The sequence below is a fragment of the Notothenia rossii genome (assembly GCF_949606895.1).
Source record: "Notothenia rossii genome assembly, chromosome: 9".
NCBI lineage: Eukaryota > Metazoa > Chordata > Actinopteri > Perciformes > Nototheniidae > Notothenia > Notothenia rossii.
In genome coordinates this window covers 58334605-58354546 of record NC_136907.1, presented here as the reverse complement: position 1 = coordinate 58354546, position 19942 = coordinate 58334605, and the positions used below count along the sequence as shown (strand labels likewise).

Below are 19942 nucleotides of genomic sequence, written 5' to 3'. Positions count from 1 at the left end.
GGTTTCTGTAGCTGAAAATAAGCTGAAGTTAGGGAGTGCCAAAGTATTGGCTGAAATAAGGGGAAGAATAAAGATTTGAAGAACTATAGTGGAATGCTGTAAACAGCATTCGCACTAATAAAGATTTGAAGAACTATAGTGGAATGCTGTAAACAGCATTCGCACTAATAAAGATTTGAAGAACTATAGTGGAATGCTGTAAACAGCATTCGCACTAATTATGTTGTAGTACATTATATGAAATACCAACAAACACATGGAATAAGGTCCAGTTGCAGCTACTGTACAACATGTTTTGTTCAAGCTACATACCCAACTCCAAATGATGAGAACAGTGCTCTGATAAAACATCATTATAGAATATTGTGTTGTTTAACAAGCTCTTTATCACTCTCCACCAGTCAATACATTTTGATCTTCTCTCACTCCCTATTCACTATGAAGAAAGTGGGAGACTGTAAAACAGAATAATATAATACAACTCGTTGTTTTAACAAGTCCTTTAAAATTCCTCATGTCTGCAAGTAGATTTCACTCCATGGATGTCACCAATACTTAACAGCATATATGGTGTCATTATTCACACACTGTTTTTAATATTGATCAAGGGGACTTTACGTTCCTTATCATTCAAGAAGATATTAAAACCGGCATCTCAATGATACGCTGTCAAACATAAGCTCTTAGCGTTTTAACGTTTTGATCACAAAACATTTTCAAAGTAAGACGATAAAGATGACACGTTCTTTGTATCCGTAGAGGCATCAACATTAGCGTTCTGCCTTGCAAAAACAAGCTTTCACGTGTAAAAATAGCCCTGGATTAAAGAAAAAACGGCTAGGAAATATGGGACATAAAATATGAAACTTCACATGAGTTTCTTGATGAACAATTATTTTATGAAGTAAGCCTTAAATGAGAATCCGAGGGTTTGTTGTTGCTTAAAAAATACTCATCTGAAGTTAAAATGACAGTATTTCTTTTATGACTTGTAAGCTAATTTCGGGTCTCACATATCAGTTGCTCAAATCAGCATGATCCATATCTTTTGGAAGGCAAAAAGTGTCCAGAATGATACATTTTGGTTGTAGATTATTCCGGTTTGTAATTTCTCTGCCAGTTTGTCACTCAAACTTTAAATTCAGGGAAAAATCTTACATTTAAAGGAGGTGGGGAAGTGTCTCCCTTGTTTACCCATCCATTATTCAGCAGCCCAGCCCTGCCCTGGGCAAGAGTGAGTTCTGAGACCTTTTAAATGAATCAAAAGGCTGAGCCAGTGTGTCTCATGCCTTCCTTTCTTGGAATAATTTCTGCGTCTCACCCACACACCCAAACCAACACTGTGCCCACTCCTCTAAAAATGATGTATGGACCATCAGTACTAGCAGCGAAGGCTTTGGTGATTGTATTGTATTTCTCATGATGCATTCCTAATGAAACCGTTCTGCATACGTGTGCCTGTGTGTGACAGTGACAGTGAGTGAAAGTGTGTGTGGGCTGCAGGGAGATTGCTAAGGTGCTATAGATAGCTTAAACTCCATCCTCATTTTCTGCTGTGGGATATGGTGATGAAAATGGAAATGTGCTTCAACAATACCGGTGCTGCTCCTGTAACGGCCCCTACACACGGCGGCGTGCGTTGTCGCTTGCCGGCGGGGGGGGGCTGAAACTCGACCAACAACCAATCAAATGAATCTCCCGCCCTAGACACACAAGCACGCGGTTTGATTGGCTAGCGCTTATACTGGCATATGATTCGATTGGCTGACGCCTCCATCGAAGCGTCAAAAGTAGAACATTGCTCTACTTTTGCAGAATGCACCGCGAGAAAATCTACGCTTTGCTCCCACAATGCAGTTCGGCGAGGCGTGACGTCACCCCATTCAAAGTGAACGGGCAGAAGCGTTGAAGCGGCAACGCACGCCGTTTGTAGGTGCCATAAGACTTTAAACGAGGCGCCGGATATTTTAACACGTCGTTCTTCCCTTTAGGCGTTAAACCTGGGCGCTTTGAGTGCTTATGTTTACAGGCACAACCTTTTTCCCCCCTTTTTAGAATGTGTGTGGGACTATAGGAAACAAGAATGGACACTCATACCTCATTCACACCAACGGTGTTTGAGGGCCGGTTCGGAGCTGGACCTTAAAAAGCACCGGGTTTTCCTCTTCACACTGCAGCGGAGCAGCCTCTTAGCTCCGGAATCCGGTTCGTTTCAAGCACCAAAAAATTGTCCGGCCAGAGCAAAAGCACCACATCCGTCACGCTTACGTCGAGGCGGGGGCAGGGGCACGGGCGGGATCAACTCCTGAACAACAACAAAAAGCCCGCGTTTTACCCAGTTTGTACACAACGATGGAGAAACTTAACAAGCAGCAGTGGTCCACTGAAGAGACCAGCTACCTACTGGGAATCTGGTCTTCCGAAGAGGTACAGAGGAAGCTGGAGCACAATCGACCATTGTCGTTGTTGTCGGTGTCAGCTGTGAGGGGTTTCCGCACGGTTTGGCTTTATGAAGCAGGCTCGCAAACAGTTACGTCATGACGCAAACGATGACGCAATGACGCAGCACCAGTCGGACTCTGGGCAGTGTGAAAAGAGCCGGAGCTAAACCGAAGAACCGGTTCTTTACATTACATTATTGCATTACATTACATTACATTGCATTTAGCTGACGCTTTTATCCAAAGCGACTTACAATATGTGCATTCGACCAGGAAGATACAACTTTGAAGACAACAGAATCATATAAGTACATCAGGTTTCATACTGTAGAGCCAAACATTTCAAGTGCTACTCAACTGGCTTTAGAAAAGCTAGTCCTTTATTAGTATATAAGTGCTTTGTTAGTAATTCTATCGCTCAAAGTGGAGTCGAAAGAGATGAGTTTTCAGTCTGCGCCGGAAGATGAGTAAGCTATCTGCTGTCCTGATTTCAATGGGGAGCTCATTCCACCATTTTGGAGCCAGGATAGCAAACCCAAGTGCTTTTACTGATGGGAACTTGGGTCCCCCTCGCAGTGCGGGTGCAGCGAGCTGTTTGGCCGGTGCAGAGCGGAGTGCACGTGCTGGGGTGTACGGTTTAATCATGTCCTGGATGTAGGAAGGGCCAGATCCATTCGCAGCATGGTACGCAAGTACCAGTGTCTTGAAGTGGATTCTAGCAGTTACCGGAAGCCAGTGAAGGGAGCGGAGGAGCGGCGTGGTGTGGGAGAATTTAGGAAGGTTGAAGACCAGGCGAGCCGCTGCATTCTGGATGAGCTGCAGAGGTCGGATGGCACATGCAGGTAGACCAGCCAGGAGGGAGTTGCAGTAGTCTAGGCGTGAGATGACGAGAGCCTTGACCAGAACCTGCGCTGATTTCTGGGTCAGCTGGGGACGTATCCTCCTGATCCTGGTTCTGAACCTGAAAAGCTCTAGCACGGAGCTTGAACCGGAGTTGCGTTGGTGTGAATGAGGTATTAGTCCCTCTGGAAACGCATGTTTGCACTGCATAACATACTGGCTTGATTAATGTGACAGCATAATGGATCGTTGTGTGGATATTTTCCTGATGAGTTGAATAATTTTGCACACAACAGTGCATAAAGAGAAGCTGTACAGCCACTGCTGCCCACACAGCAGTTCAAGAGTTCCATGCTATTTTAGGGAAATCTATATTTTTTCTCGTTTTACCTACACTTCTGTTCTATGAGTTTGAAAAGGTGACATATAGCTGTGTAGGGACATGATCAAAAATAAACTGTGAAGCTTAGAAACTGGCTCAGCGCCTGCATATTTGGCAATTAGGGAATGTAACACCTTGAGTGTAAAACAAGTTGGAACTGAGTGCCGTGACCTTAGTGCGATGAAGCAGCAATTAAAGCAAGATGAGGAGCTTAGCATTCTTCCGCAGCTGTGCAACAAATCAAATTGAAATGCTACAGCTCCTGTCAACTCAGTGCTGCTCTGGCATTTTTTATTTTTTTTAAACTTGTCAAATTGACTTGCTAGTGTCATAGCTCTTTCACTGTACATTTAAACAAAGCGGCAATATAGCAATTATGTTCAGAACTGTGAGGAGGAGCTTTTTAGCTCCTGCACAATATCATTAAGGTGATTAAAAAAGAAAAAAACATTCTATATATTTCCATAAAGTTGAAAGGGCATAGCAGACATTTGAATAATTTAACTAAGCCCTTTGAGCTCTATGCACTAAGAGAAAGGACTCCAGACCATTATTAAATGTCAATATCAATTGCTAAATAGTACAATACAAATATATGTGACCCGTTGGAAGTCGCAACGGCTCATTTAAAAAATAAACGTGGATTTGCGTAAAAAAAGCTTGTAAAGGGAAGATGACAGCTCTCACTCGCCACTCTGCTCTTCCGCAGCGCAGCTCCCCCTCCCTCCGGCTGAAATCTTGAATGTAAGGCGTATAGTAATCATAGATAACACGACAGGGTCCGTGACAGTTTGTTTTCATCTGATTTCAAATAAACAAAGTCTTGACTTTGAGAATAATGAAACTTGTTTCGGCAAATGATGATAAATACAACTTTGAAGCTTGTAACGGCATGATTACAAGCGGAGAACGGAGTAACTTGACGTCACAGCAGGCATAACAACAGCCGGTGTTTCTCGTGAGTGTTTTCCCCGGGAAAGAAACACAATACACACACACAAAAATGCACAAACTCACACGTACAGACTAGGGCTTAACAATTAATCGATTTTAAATCGAAATTGCGAATTGAAATAATGCGATTATCGCAAAGCCTGCAATTTTTTGTTAAACTTTTTAATTTTTTAATTAAAAAAAAACAAAAATGTCTTGTGTGTCAGTCATCCACACCAATCAGAAGTGTTGTGCTCCACATGTACCAGCCATTGTTAACCAATCAGAAGTGGCCCATGATAGAAGGTGATAGACAGATTGATCCAATCACCTGCCAAGTATTTTTGAAAGTGTCTGCCCTTTCCAAATGGCTTCCAATGGAGCTTTCCTAGATGGTTTGGTGAAACAAACCATCTGAGTCAGGTTACTAATGCTCCATCACATGTTTTACATCTATTACAGGGTGAATATTAAACTGAAGCTTGACTTTAAAGCAACCCAACGGAAGTTTCATGTAAGTTTAGTTCTTTCACTCGTAGCTCGGGCTGCGGGGGTGCTATAGACGGGAGCATGTTGATGCGACCTTCCTAGCCGGAGATATGGCCGCATTTTACAATAAACTTCCATTGGGCCGCTTAAAAACAAATATCGCAAATCTAATCACAATCGCAATATTTCTCAGAAAAATTGCAATTACATTATTTCCCCAAACCATGTAGCCCTAGTACACACACACACTCGCGAGCTTCCCCCAGACCAGTAATCCAAACGAAAATATATTCCCTCCGTACTACTTTGATCATTTGCTCTGCTAATAATCAATCAGATCGATGGATTCCAGAGAAGAGGAAACTTTGATGTCTGCTCATCACCTCAAGCTCAACCTTGACAAGACTGAACTGCTCTTCCTTCCGGGAAAAGATTGTCCCACTCTTGACCTAACAATCAACATCGGCACCTCTGTTGTTTCCCCGACTCAGACTGCAAGGAATCTGGGTGTGGTCCTAGATAACAAACTGTCCTTCACTGCAAACATCGCTGCTACAACCCGCTGCTGCAGATACACGCTTTACAACATCAGGAGGATACGTCCCCAGCTGACCCAGACATCAGCGCAGATTCTGGTCCAGGCTCTCGTCATCTCACGCCTAGACTACTGCAACTCCCTCCTGGCTGGTCTACCTGCATGTGCCATCCGACCTCTGCAGCTCATCCAGAATGCAGCGGCTCGTCTGGTCTTCAACCTTCCCAAATTCTCCCACACCACACCGCTCCTCCGCTCCCTTCACTGGCTTCCAGTAACTGCTAGAATCCACTTCAAGACACTGGTACTTGCGTACCATGCTGCGAATGGATCTGGCCCTTCCTACATCCAGGACATGGTTAAACCGTACACCCCAGCACGTGCACTCCGCTCTGCATCAGCCAAACAGCTCGCTGCACCCGCACTGCGAGGGGGACCCAAGTTCCCGTCAGCAAAAACACGTGGGTTTGCTATCCTGGCTCCAAAATGGTGGAATGAGCTCCCCATTGAAATCAGGACAGCAGATAGCTTACACATCTTCCGACGCAAACTGAAAACTCATCTCTTTAGACTCCACTTCGAGCGATAGAATTACTAACAAAGCACTTATATACTAATAAAGGGCTGGCTTTCTAAATGCCAGTTGAGTAGCACTTGAAATGTTTGGCTCTATGAAACCTGATGTACTTATATGATTCTGTTTTCTTAAAGGTTGTATCTTCCTGGTCGAATGCACTTATTGTAAGTCGCTTTGGATAAAAGCGTCAGCTAAATGCAATGTAATGTAAAAAATGTAATGAAGGCCTTTTTCTCAAAATGATGACTCGGTAACAGTCATTATATAATGTGACATATTTTGCTTAATATTTTGAGTACAAAAACAATCCTGATATCATTAGAAAGCTAGGAATCTCCACTTTCCAACAGTGTACTGTATACAACTCAAAATCTGTCTTCGGGTCAATGCGAGTGATTTCGATGCAGCAGGTCTATATGCTAACCTTCAGACAGGTTTTAAACAAATTAACCAAACGTTCTTTGAAAATAAAAACTAAATATATCCACAACCACTTATATATATGAATACTTTTCAGTTTCCACTCTATGGTTCTACATCACAATAGGGACCATTATCCGTCAGAGTGCTTGGTTTGGATCAAGTGGCTAAACTCTTGGTTTTAATAAAACCTGATCTTTTCAACATGAAAATAAAACCCAATAGCAATAAACAAGATTTGCTTTCCTCCAAAGCATTTATTTTCTCTTTATTACTCTGCTTTGTTAACTCAAGTAAGCTCTCATAGTTACTGCTTGAGCATCATTACTTATTTTAAAAGACACTTAAGTATTCACTATATCCTAATGTTTAGTTTTTATTCTTCTAGTTTCTCATTCAAAACCCCTTCAGATCTTGGACGTAACCCTTGACACAATCGAAAGTGATGATCACACAAAGATTGTGAGTGTTATCAAATACAAAACATGTAAAACAAATCTGATATTTCTTTTGTCATTTTCTTTGTATTATTCTAATAAAGTGAGCAGGAAAATCAGAGACAATGATTTCCTTTAGCCTGTCAGGTGCTGACAGTTGACCTTTTCCATTAGCAGTGGTGTATAAGCCCAGGGCCTGTGCCCTTCACATGCCTCCGATTGAGCATGAGCAGAGCATGTTACCCCTGAGTAACCCTCTAAACCAAAGATGAGGCCCCATCACTCATACTGAGCAAAGTCAAGGCTGGCAATTCTCCTGGGTGCTGACAGCAGGACAACAAGCTGATGCTTCACTGTTCTTTGCTAAAAGGATTCACTCATCAGGAAGATGCCAACATGTAGCATCCATATCCCTCCGCTCAGTAATCTTAGTCTCATTGGTGAGGTAGAAGTTTTTTTATAAATATGAAATGGAGATTAGTATATCAATCTTAGAAATATGTAGTCTTAAAGGTCACCTAGTATCCAAAATCCACTTTTTCATGTCTTGTATACATAAACATGTGTCCCCTCTGTGTAAAGAGATTCTGAAAGTTTCAGGAAAAGATATTCGCTCACTTTTCCATTTATATAAAAACTAGGGCTGTCAAACGATTAAAATGTTTAATCAGATTAATCACAGCTTAAAAATTAATTAATCATGATTAATCACCATTCGAACTATGTCCAAAATATGCCATTTCTTTATGTATATTGATGTGGGAATGGAAAGATAAATGAAAGAAGGCGGATATATCCATTTAACATACAGTATGGATGTTTATTATAACATTTTTCTGTGTGTCAAAATGAAAGACAGCCCACACACCTATCAATCATCAAACCTTGGGGTCTTATTTCATTACGTGTTGATTTCTATCAACACGTAATGTTGTATCGATGTATATAGAGATGTACTACAGCAAAAGTATTCTCCGTCAGGACTTCCTGCAAAAACACCACGCCGTCATCTTGATTCTGATTGGCCAGAAGACATTATCAAAGATGTTCTATTGAGAAGACGATCACTACGTGACAAAAGTTTTCAAAAGCGTTTCTAGTCTTCGGTATTTCCAGACAAGTGGCTACTGAAATCAATCTTACTAACTGCTGTCTGTGCAATTTACTCCGCGCGAGTTGGCGGACTTTATTTTGCTTACTTTAACATCATTTTTCATGGTGGGGCTAAGCCATTTCTTGGTATGGCTGTAGCCTAACCCAGTGCTGCCACTGGTGGGATGTATGGGGCGGGCCATTCTGCACATGCTTTAAATGCGTTAAATATTTGAACGCAATTAATTAAAAAAATTAATTACCACCGTTAACGCGATAATTTTGACAGCATTAATAAAAACCCGTCTGAAAATGAGCTGATCAGATTTCGGACACTTTATGATGTCATAACGATTTTTTGGCTTGTGTAACCATTAGCCAATAACCAACCAAGCCAACCCCCGCCCACCTTATCACCTGAATCCCCTCCTAGAGCACCAATAGGCGTGTTCACACCGGAGTACTTTTCCCAGGAATAGTTTCGATAGTTCCTGGGATTTTGCGTTCACACCAAAAATATCTGGAATTAGAACCTTTTCACCCCTTGTTTGTAGCCTTTATTTAACCAGGTGAAAGCCCCTTGAGATCAAAATATCTATTTTTCAAGGGTGACCTGCCCTTTGTAGTCCCTGCTAGAGAGCAGGGACTTTCCTGCAGAAAAAGGTTCCAATTTCTGATTGGCTGGGCGAATTGCAAACCACGCCCCGTAAAATGCCATTTGATTTGCTCGCATTAGCATTAGCCCAGCGCACCAACGCAGAGAGACTAACTTATGGCAACACAAAAGAAAACATGGGAGCGATGGAGTGATTAGGAGCTGTCGGCGCTTCTGGCGATTTACTCGGAAGGCCAGACCCCAAGTCTGGGGACTTCCGGCTGGGGACTTCAGGTGGCAGTATACGCCGTGAAGTTGTTTGCGGCCTGCCAGTAAACCTAAAGAAGAAGAAGAAGAAGAAGAAGAAGAAGAAGAAGAAGAAGAAGAAGAAGAAAGGAAAAAAAACAACGTCAGCGGCTACCTCAGGAACTTATTCCGGTGTGAACGCGATCTACTAGATAGTTCCAGGAAATAAAAGTTCTGGGATCTATTCCTGGGAAAAGTACTTGGTGTGAAAGCGCCTATTGGGAGTGGCACCTTATTTTCATCTAAAGTAGACAGAGAATCAGCACTTTTGAAACAGGACTGAAACAGAGGGGTTTATGGGGCTGTACAATGCATGATCTGTTGGGTATTTCGAGCCAAACACTTCAGACATGTTTTGTATAACTATAATATATTGATAAAAAACAATATAATAGTGGACTTTTAATATCAAACAATCCCACTTGGGGTCTTCAAACTGGGGTATTCTAACAGTTTTAGATAATCACACTGTTTGTAGCCAGCCACAGTTGAGCAGTGTTGCATGTTATGATTGATTTTTTGGAGTCCACAGAAAGCTTTACTTTAGTAAATATGGACAGTGCCAATTATCTGTCCATTATACAAATCATCAACTTAATTAATTCCCATTTAGGAAGTGGAGGCACTTATCCAGCCAGATAACTGAAAAATGGACTCTGTTAAATTGAGACATTTGGAACAAGGATTCAGAGTCTATTGGGATATCTGGTAGTAATTTTAATTGTTTAAGTGACCAAGAAGAACCATATCTATATATTTTTATTTTCTTCAACACTCAAATTACACTCACAATATCTGATGTTTTGTCTGATTTACAGTAAATCATGTAAGTGTAACTATGTGTTGCAGTTCAAAACCTGAAAGCATTATAAGGGTAAAACATTTTCTCAATATCAACTACACATACAAGTTCCAAATTGAGAACTGTCGCTCCTTTCAAAGTCAGATCATTGTTTTTTCTTTCCTTCTCTTAACAAAAAGAAAGTTGTTTTTTGTGCGACATATCAGACAGACAATTACCAACTTGCCATAAAACCGAGTCCCTCTCCTTTCTGCTGTCTCATATCAATTCAAGAAATCAAGCTGAATAAATAGGAAATACTGAAGAACTGAAAGTTTATTGGTTTGTTTCTTCATTGAAAGCTGATGAGTTAACAAGTATTATGCCAGCCAGCCGTAAAGATGCCAGTGGTAATCAGCCTCAATAGTTCAACATCTTCGATGGCTTTCTTAGGTCGCATTCACACCTAATAATTAAATAAATAAATAAATAATAAAATGTAATAATAATAAAACACAAAAAATAATTCACACCTTCTCTGTTGCGCACCAAACAACAGTTTGCGTTCGGTTTGCATTCACACGGGCAAAACTCAAACTATAAACTTTAAACACAAGTCATGCGCACGGAAATGCTGTTCAACAATTGTTCAGACATTAAGGGGGTAAAAACGCGAATCCCTGCAATTTCTACCGGAGCCTCCGCCATGGAGCATTGGCAGGTTATTTTCATACTGCTGTTAATGGAGCTGAGAGCATATCAACAGACTCTAGCTGAAGGCTCATCAGACAACGTGCGAAAAAACATTATAACACATATAATGAGAGATGTTCAGCAGTAAGGCGGAGGTTTCACCGTCGACAGGTGGCTCTGACTTTTATGTATAGTTGACGGATCATTTTTACTTTACACGACACTGTTCAACAATTCCTTCTGCTTCACTCTTTCGCTAAAGATTTTGAAGACATCCGCGCTCTTGTGTTACGTTAATCCTACGCTTCCTGTGTTTTGGTGCGGACTGCGTTCACACCAGCGATGAACCGCTCCAGAGTTCACTAGCAAACTGTGTTCACACCGACCCAAACGAACCGCTAACCCAAAAGTCTATTGTGGACGGAATAAGGAATTTTAAATGCATTTTCTCTTTAAATAATGAAAGTATTGTAAATGAATCAAAACACCAGTACTGTGAATTAAACCACATTGGGAGTTGACTGCAGTAATTCAAAGACATTTTTAGGTGTTGTGCTTTTATTTGATAGTAGTAAAGTATAAGACTAAAGACGTAGTAGCATTATTTGGAAAAGGAGCTCTTCGGTTTGCATTGTTGCAAGAAATTAGCTCAAGACATACTAAACGTAAGTGAGATACGTTCTGACTCTTCGCTAAAAAGGTCAGAAAACCTTTCATGCCGAATGAGCTCTATGGAATGACTGCAGTCTTTCAGTACGGTTTCTTTTATACCAGTGTGGTAGTGTGCCAGAGTTACACACATTGTGTCCTCATCAAACCTGTCATAAAACGATTCATTGGCATGATGAACAGCGGGGAGCTTTCATTTGATGCCATTGGCCATTAATTGACATTTATAGAACAGCGACTTTTAAAGCACTCCAGCTGGAAAACTTTGTGAGCGTCTATGGAATAAATGTGGACAAAGAATATGGCAAATAGCTGAAAAGATTACGACTGCATCATTAAAAATAAGAGATGATTAAGAGTTTTCTAACTGCCTGAGGAAGATCATCTTTGGGATATCTCTCATGGAGTTAATTTTAAAGGAGAGGAGCAAAGAGGATTCTCCAATGAATTAAAAACGCATGACTTTAATGAACACATGATTGAATCAGTGCCTTTCTGTCTGCAGGAGCATGCCTCTGCCTCGACGGCTACATGAAGGACCCGGTCCATAAGCACCTCTGCATCCGCAGTGAGTGGGGGCCCAATCAGGGGTAAGTTCTAATAATCACCTCATGATGCTTTATGATGCTCATTATCAAGCAGAGGGAATGGTAGAAAACTCATTTACAACAAGGGAATCCTCCTACACATCCAACAAGGCCATCCATTTGGTTCAACAGATTAATCAAACGGAGCTGTGATGTTGCCAATGCCAATTCATTTTCTGTATCAGACAAGCTGCAGGAAGTATATATTCATACACAACTAAACACATAGATTATTCATAAAATACAGAGTTTTAGTGCTGTAACACTTCTTTATTCAAACTTAAGTTAATAGTTATTTTTTATTGTAAACAAACAATATGATAAAGATTAGGTGTTAAGTAATTATGAATTATACTAAAATGAATTTTATTTTACCATTAGTTTGTGTAATGTGATAATGTGTACTCCATGTCTTGACAAGTGTTATTGTAGGTTAAGGTTAGGTTAAAACTGTAGCATTGCTTTAATTAGGTTCTGTCATGGTCAAAGCACTCTTTGTTATTAAATGTGCTTCACAAACAAATTAAACTTAATTTGAACTGACCTAAAGGTTTAAAGCTTTCAAAGAAGCCATACTAACTACATCGTAATGCCTGGCTGAACGCATCACAATGCTGTGCTTTGTATATCTATTTGTAAACTCTGGTAATCCAGCAATTTAATGAATATTTTAATTGTCTGAGAAGTACTGCACGAATGAAGAGTAATTCCATCTTTATGTTTTAAACTGTTGGAGTTCCTTTTAACCCATTATACGACACAGTCCTAAAAAGACAGTTGTGTGTACTTTAGCACCATTATGAAATAATTTTTTAGGTTGATAGTGACTCAGTAAAGTTATTGGAGCTTTATCAACCTTTTGGGGCTGCCCATTTCTTTAGGTGCAAGGTCACTTCCTCTATATTACAAAAAAGGATTTCAACTGATTACTTGATACCTCTTGGCATTAACAAACGCTGTTTCAGGCCCCATCCCGGGAAGTCATATAAACGCTTAATTGGGTTCACATCTGCTGTTTAAAAAGTCCTTGACATTTGGCTAACACCCCAGCCACAGTGCCATACACCGGGTCACCACTCAAGGTGCCACTGTCCCAGAGAGTTCTGCTCACATCAATAAGACAGTAGTGTGGAGGTACAGGGGAGTTCCCACTTATATCCCACAAACCATGCGAGAATAACGAGATTATGATGAAATGAGTTTAATTCTACACAATAATTCTACCATATACTGTAAAAAGACACACATTTTTAAGTGTCAGAGGTTGTGCCATATTACTGATACCATGATATCAATGTGATTTTATATGATTGTTATTACATTTTTGGATGAAGCACCACTTTTTGTCCAATATTTATTTACAGAAAACAAATATCCAAGACAAATAATTGATTTGTGAACCATTTTCAAGTATTGAAAATTATTTATAGAAATGTTTCATCAAATAATGTGCAAGTGTACAATGATATAAGCATGTAACCTAATTGATCACTTGCTGAAAAGATAATGGCAGGCAACAATTAGGAAATAAATACAAGCAATAACATGTTGTGATTCAGCATGACCGAAAGAAACATACCAAAAAGTCACATACAAGTGTTCATTAAGATTTAATTCATTGACAGTTTACTGTAAATGCACAATAAATACATTTTGATTAACAGTTTACATATTATTAAATTCTTCATTATTTCATCACTCTACAATTATAATGTATTCCAGATAACATTTCAAGTGTGTCATGTATTCCATTTTACCATTATTTACTGTATTTAGATGAATGACCCCAAAATGATTTATTTAGATATTAATCTGCAACACTGCCCAAGTTGCCAGCAAATTAGTTATCAAGCTCAAAACACACAGGAAAGATGATTGAAACAGGTAAAATATGATATGGGAAAACAAATACTCAGAACTAAAGCATACTATTTTAAATATCACTTCCTTTGTTACCCATTCCGACCTGAGTGAACGTTCAAAACACAGAATTATTGTGGTCATCATTATTGTATACATCTGAATGTTTCCGTTAGACCACCCTACTGTGCCCCCTCTGTATCTCATTTCCACGGCGCTCCCCCTGTGTCCCCTGTCTCTGCGTGACAGAGTGGGCACCCTGGGGTGACCTAAATGTTTAATGACCACAGCCTGTGGCATGGAGGTGTCTCTCCCTCTTCCCCGATGTTCTTTTGGCTTACTGTAGTGTAGGAGTTTTCTCAAAATGACATCGGGACCCTGTCACTTCTCCTCCTCATACTCTCACTTTGCAGACTGTTTAGTCCCCGAGCTGCCACTCCCCATTAATCTCCATCATTCTCCCTCTATCACTTCTGCCTCTTGGTATCAGCCTCCTCCCCCCCATGTTCCTCTCTTACTCTCTCTCTGAGTTTTTTCCCCCTTGTCTGTTCTCTCTGTCACCCTCTTCCTCACCCCACCCCCCCGCTCTGTGCCCCTTCTCCCATTCTGTCATCCTCTCTTGTCCCCTCCCCTGGTAAACAGATATGAGCCAAAGTCACATTGCATGTCAGCTGCTGCAGAACACATTTTTCAATCAGCATGTTTACACAGAGCACACATCGTAAAGCTGCTTGCGATTTTTCGGGGGCTCCGGAAGGCGGGAATGACTCGAAGCGAGACACTGAAACACGGGCCTGTGATTTTAGCAGGGTTTATATTAGGAGGATGGGTGCACATCTCACTCTTTGATTTTAACACACAGTTTTATTCTCTCTCCTCTGTTTTTGTCTCTTCCTCTGATCTCTTCTTTTATCAATGTCAGTCCCTGGCCTTACACCATCTTCCAGCGCGGGTTTGATCTTGTGATGGGGGAACAGCCCTCTGATCGCATTTTCAGGTAAGGGTGAACTTCACAGAACTTTGTTTTTTTTATCCCGCTACATGTTTCCTTGGTGCTGCACAAAAGATCGCGCAGTCAAACTTCTCGTTATAACTCTGGTTATGCTAGCTTTGATTTCTCTCTCTCTCATGATTAAGGGAGAATGGTGAGCTCTGGCTGTGGAACGCCTTCTGTAGCTATGTTTTGTTTTAGAGGTGTAATAGAATGGGAAATTAGTTGCTCAAATAGAAGAAAAACATAGGCCACTTTATTTCCTCTCAGGTCAAATAATCGTTACATTTTGATTAATTTTAGAACAGTGAGTTTTTTGATTGATTAGAAAAGAGAATTCAATTTGGAAAACATAAATTAATTATCGGGTAATAAGAATTGTTTTGAAAGTGTGAGTCTCAATGTCCTCAGCAATAGGACAACGGTACAGTTTTTCCTAAAAAAGGAGTCAAAAAACAACGTAATCCAGTCTGTGTTAGGTCCGTGGCTATAAGGCCAAAGAAGAAAACGACAACGTTTAAGATTACATTTTTGCTCTTTTTTTCTTTTTCTTTTTTTCTTCTATATTAAGGAGTGCAGATGTAACAGTCAATACAACATTTTTCACATTTCCTGGTTCTGGTTTTCTTATTACAGAGAATTGCACTACTACCCCTCTTTTACATATAAGAAAAAAATCAGACACCCTCAAAAGAACTGGAAAGTTGGTTGCCTTTTTTAATAGTACAGCCAAAGATGCACGGAAAAGGGCAAGACAGAATGTAACTTGAAAACGTGAGCTGCTGGGTGCAAAATACATACATCTTCAAAGAGTAAAAAAATACCTGTTTGGTCCACATGAAGGCCATGTCACAACGTGCATTGTTGATAGACATGTTACCTGTATTAAACAGACTCAGAGCAACATTGACATCCCTTTGGACTTGTGTTAGCGCCGACCCAACACATGCAAGTCCAGCCACTCTCCTTGCAGCTGGGTATTAGTATCGAATGACACCTAAAGGGGGCTGCCTAATGCTCCACAAACAGAAAGAAGCTAAAAGACTCTTATATGCTTTGTGCCCAGCACCAAACAGCAGACAGACACAGTTAAGAAACTAACTGGTAAATAGAGTGAAACACTTAGCTGCCAGATTCTCCTCACTGGAGTTGGTGGACAGCGTGCGTGCGTGCGTGCGTGCGTGCGTGCGTGCGTGCGTGCGTGCGTGCGTGCGTGCGTCATACTTGCCAACCCTCCCGATTTTCGCGGGAGACTCCCGATTTCATTGCCCTCTCCCGGTTTCCTCCCGGGGTCATATTTCTCCCGATTTCTGACAAAATCAGATTTACTCACGACTGTTTCCGCTAAGACTTTAATACAGCTACACCATTGTTTGGTTTCCATAGCGCGTCTCTTTAGCAGCGCGCGCAACTCAAAGTCTGAGAGGGTTAGGAAGATGAAAACTGAACAAGAATCGACAACTCCACCCTCTGCTCACTCCTTTCCTGTAAAATGCAGGTCCAACCCACACATACAGTGGGGCAAAAAAGTATTCAGTCAGCCACCAATTGTGCAAGTTCTCCCACTTAAAAAGATGACAGAGGCCTGTAAAAAATCCAGAAAATCACATTGTCTGATTTTTAAAGAATTTATTTGCAAATTATGGTGGAAAATAAGTATTTGGTCAATAACAAAAGTTAATCTCAATACTTTGTCATATACCCTTTGTTGGCAATGACAGAGGTCAAACGTTTTCTGTAAGTCTTCACAAGGTTTTCACACACTGTTGCTGGTATTTTTGGCCCATTCCTCCATGCAGATCTCCTCGAGAGCAGTGATGTTTTGGGGCTGTCGCTGGGCAACACAGACTTTCAACTCCCTCCAAAGATTTTCTATGGGGTTGAGATCTGGAGACTGGCTAGGCCACTCCAGGACCTTGAAATGCTTCTTACGAAGCCACTCCTTCGTTGCCCAAAGGATGAAAATTACAGGCCTCTCTCATCTTTTTAAGTGGGAGAACTTGCACAATTGGTGGCTGACTAAATAATTTTTTGCCCCACTGTATGCTCCATGGTGCCACAGGCATTGCCTTTACAACTATAATAAGAATGTAAATGTTAATCTACAGCTCCGGCGATCCACTAGCACCAGAGTCTCCACCTGCAGACGCAGCCATCCTCGACAACTACTGCGTCACCTTGGATACGAGTCCAAACAACTCACTGACACACAGGCCAGGGCGCCCTTTGAGCATCAGATCTGACGACGCTGATTGGCTGAAATTATGTTTCGGCGGCATACTATACAGATAGCAACAGTCAGCTTGTTGGCTGCTGCTGCTCTGGCTGAGGGCTCTTCCTTACCGCCCAGACGAGAGAGGGTAATGATACACGCTGTGGCCAGGCAGGAAACATGTGACTTATCAGTAACTTTATACATCGTAAAACAATTTTAAACAAAATGTTATTGTAGATTATACATTTTACTGATACCAACTATATAATATTTACCTTGTTCATTAAAAATAAAAATACAAACTATTTATTTTTATTTTTAATGCCCCTAGCACCCCTATGGGCCGGCCGCCACTGAATCCAAAAGATGCACTGATAAAATAGCAGTGAATGTAAAAAGGTAGGGATGTAACGATATATCAAATATTGCGATATCGCGGTAAGAAAATGTCTCAATACCGTCGTGAGACCGACAAAGTATACCGCGATTTAAAACATTTAATTTTTTTTAAAATGACATTTAAAAAAAATAATAATAATTTAAAGAATTATTTTTTTTTTTAAACCTTTATTCAACCAGATGGTTCCATTGAGATCATCGACCTCTTTTTCAAGGGAGACCTGTCCAACATGGCAGCAAGGTTACAAGGTGAACATAAAACAACAGATAACACAAAAGAACATCATATTTACAGGGCTACATGTACAAAAAAAAAAACTGTATAGTTCTTGAAGTGGTGGAGAGACAATGCACAGTTTTACCCACTGCTGTCACCCATGGCCAAAGCATATCTCTCTGTCCCAGCAACATCAGTACCAAGCAAGAGCGTTTTTTCCACAGTAGGGGATATTGTAAACGCCCAAACATCCCAGCTTCTGCCTGGAAATGTGGACATGCTCATATTCCTAAAAGATAAACTTGATGGTGCTGAGTGAGTTAGAGTGGAGTTACTCGAAAAACTAAAGGGAAACTTGATTTATTCTATTGCAGGGTCTGATCATGATATTGTTGACACTTTAAAATACTACTATCCTCCTAAAATGCTGTACAAATCAGATTTATTATTTAATAAAGAAAAACAAATTCAAGTAATAAAAATAAAAAACATTCACATTTTTCCCTTTATTTTTCAATATCGCGGTAAATATCGTACCTTGGACTTTTTATCGTGATATTATCGTACCGTGAGTTTTTGGTATCACTACATCCGTATAAAAAGGTGTGCAAATATGTTGTATTTGTTAGCTATTTTCTGATTTAGCCCCTGTACAAAAATGTTGAACTGTTTATTTGTGGTTGAGACCCAAAACTGACTTTTCAATATATTATTTTTCTGGTAGCAATAAAAAAACTCTTCAAAAATGCAAACAGTGATGTGCAGAGTAAATATGCAACTGTTGGCTAAAACCTTTCTAATGTCAACCTTTTTAACGTAATAATGACATTATGGTTCTACACCTCGTTCCCCTGCCATCAAGGGGCAACAAATCTGTTATGCTGTTTTAAGAATGAAAACAAAATGTATCATCTTTAATAATTCAAGATTTGTGTAATGTGTTAACTCCGTTACAGTATTTCATGACATGGGTAAGGGTTAGTAAATATGCCTTAAGAAGAGCAAATATAGTTGTCAAGAAGGTCTTTGCTATGTTCATTGGTATCCAGTTCACAAAGAAACAAACAGTAGAACACTTGTGTGTGCCAGATTTTTCTAACAATGTGTATAACTGTATTTTATCCCAAAATAATTTGTTTCCTGGCTTGAGACAGAGCAGATCTAACGGAAATGTGCTACTGCCTTCATTACAAGTATTTCCATGCAGCAAAAACAACAAAAGACAGTAGTTGATACTGCTTGCAATAAAAAGGAAACCCATAGAGTTTATCTGGCAACTGTAAGCATTGTGTTTATTTTATGAACAGACAGGAGGAGGCTGCCATCGTACTAATATCTCTAAGATACATTGCCCTCCCTGCTTGGATGTTTTTTGCACGGAGGCTTTTGCTTCTCACTCTGTCCAGGCGTGCAGTTTAAAATGTCTTTGTCCTCAGACTGCTCCAACCCAGCTATCCATCCTAATTCAAATGGTTCAGCCTCAAGCTTTGAACTTCGCCGAGCAACCCTGTCGGCTCCAGGCGCCGGAAAGAGACCTTGAATATCAGCAAGCATATTACCATAAAATAACAGGAGTCAATTAGGCAATTAGAATCACAGTGGTATAGAGAATAAATGATAACAAAGAAAAAAACAAGGATAGGCACATTTATCACGTGTAAGAAGAGAAAAGTGCTTAAAGTCAGCATTCAATCACACAGTGTTTGCCATTCGCACGATATTAACCACGGAGAATTCCTCTAAGGACTGCAAACATGTTTTCCACGCGACAACAGTTTTCTCACAGGAACTCTTAGTGTTATGCTCCTCCAGTTTCTCTCCAGGTGAACCATAGGTCATAAAGCAGCACACCAGTCCCTAGATGTCCATTATGAAGTGGTGCTTAGCGTCCGCTAAGTTGTCCTGTGGTCACACATATACGTCATACTGCTTCAATGGGGTTTTCATTTCCCGTGAAGTGACTCGTTGGAGAAGTGGTAACACCTTTCAAATTATAATATGGAAATATTACATTTGTTTGGACTGCTTATTACTTGCTGGAACCAAGTGTTTTATAATAAATGGAAGGAAGGCAGCACTCTGATCCACAGGACACTTGACTTTGAAACAAAGGAGGAGTAATTGGGTGGATGTAATTAAGTGTTCTATTTCCACAATGGTTTAATCCGTCTGTTCTTAAAGTGATTGGTAAATATGCAGTTCCCACAATCCACTGCCCTTTCCTAATGCTCAGTTGGCAATTCATTTAATGCAAATTCAATTCAATGGTGAAGGAGGAAATGTGTTTAGTCTGCATAAAAAAATGGTTGTTAACCATTTGAATCAACAAGTTCCATTCCATTGTGCTAAAAGTATTCATGAATAATTTATCAGTAGTAATAATGCATTTGATGTTAATCAGCGTGCTCGGTTTGGCTTAAAGTCGGAAGTATTACTTTTCATCTGCAAAGTGTTTAAAGATTGATGATATTCATTGACTCACA

At 40.3% G+C, this 19942-nt stretch overlaps 1 protein-coding gene across 10 annotated transcripts in view; it reads left to right on the top strand.

Annotated features, from left to right (window-relative positions):
- astn1 (astrotactin 1) overlaps positions 1-19942 on the top strand; it is a 474928-nt gene that overhangs the window by 151418 nt on the left and 303568 nt on the right. For all 10 annotated transcript variants that reach the window (XM_079652095.1, XM_079652090.1, XM_079652093.1 and 7 more), the window contains 2 exons: positions 11696-11780; positions 14560-14634. In XM_079652095.1, the coding sequence (XP_079508221.1) occupies positions 11696-11780; positions 14560-14634 (160 nt within the window). The remainder of the gene's footprint in view (positions 1-11695; positions 11781-14559; positions 14635-19942) is intronic.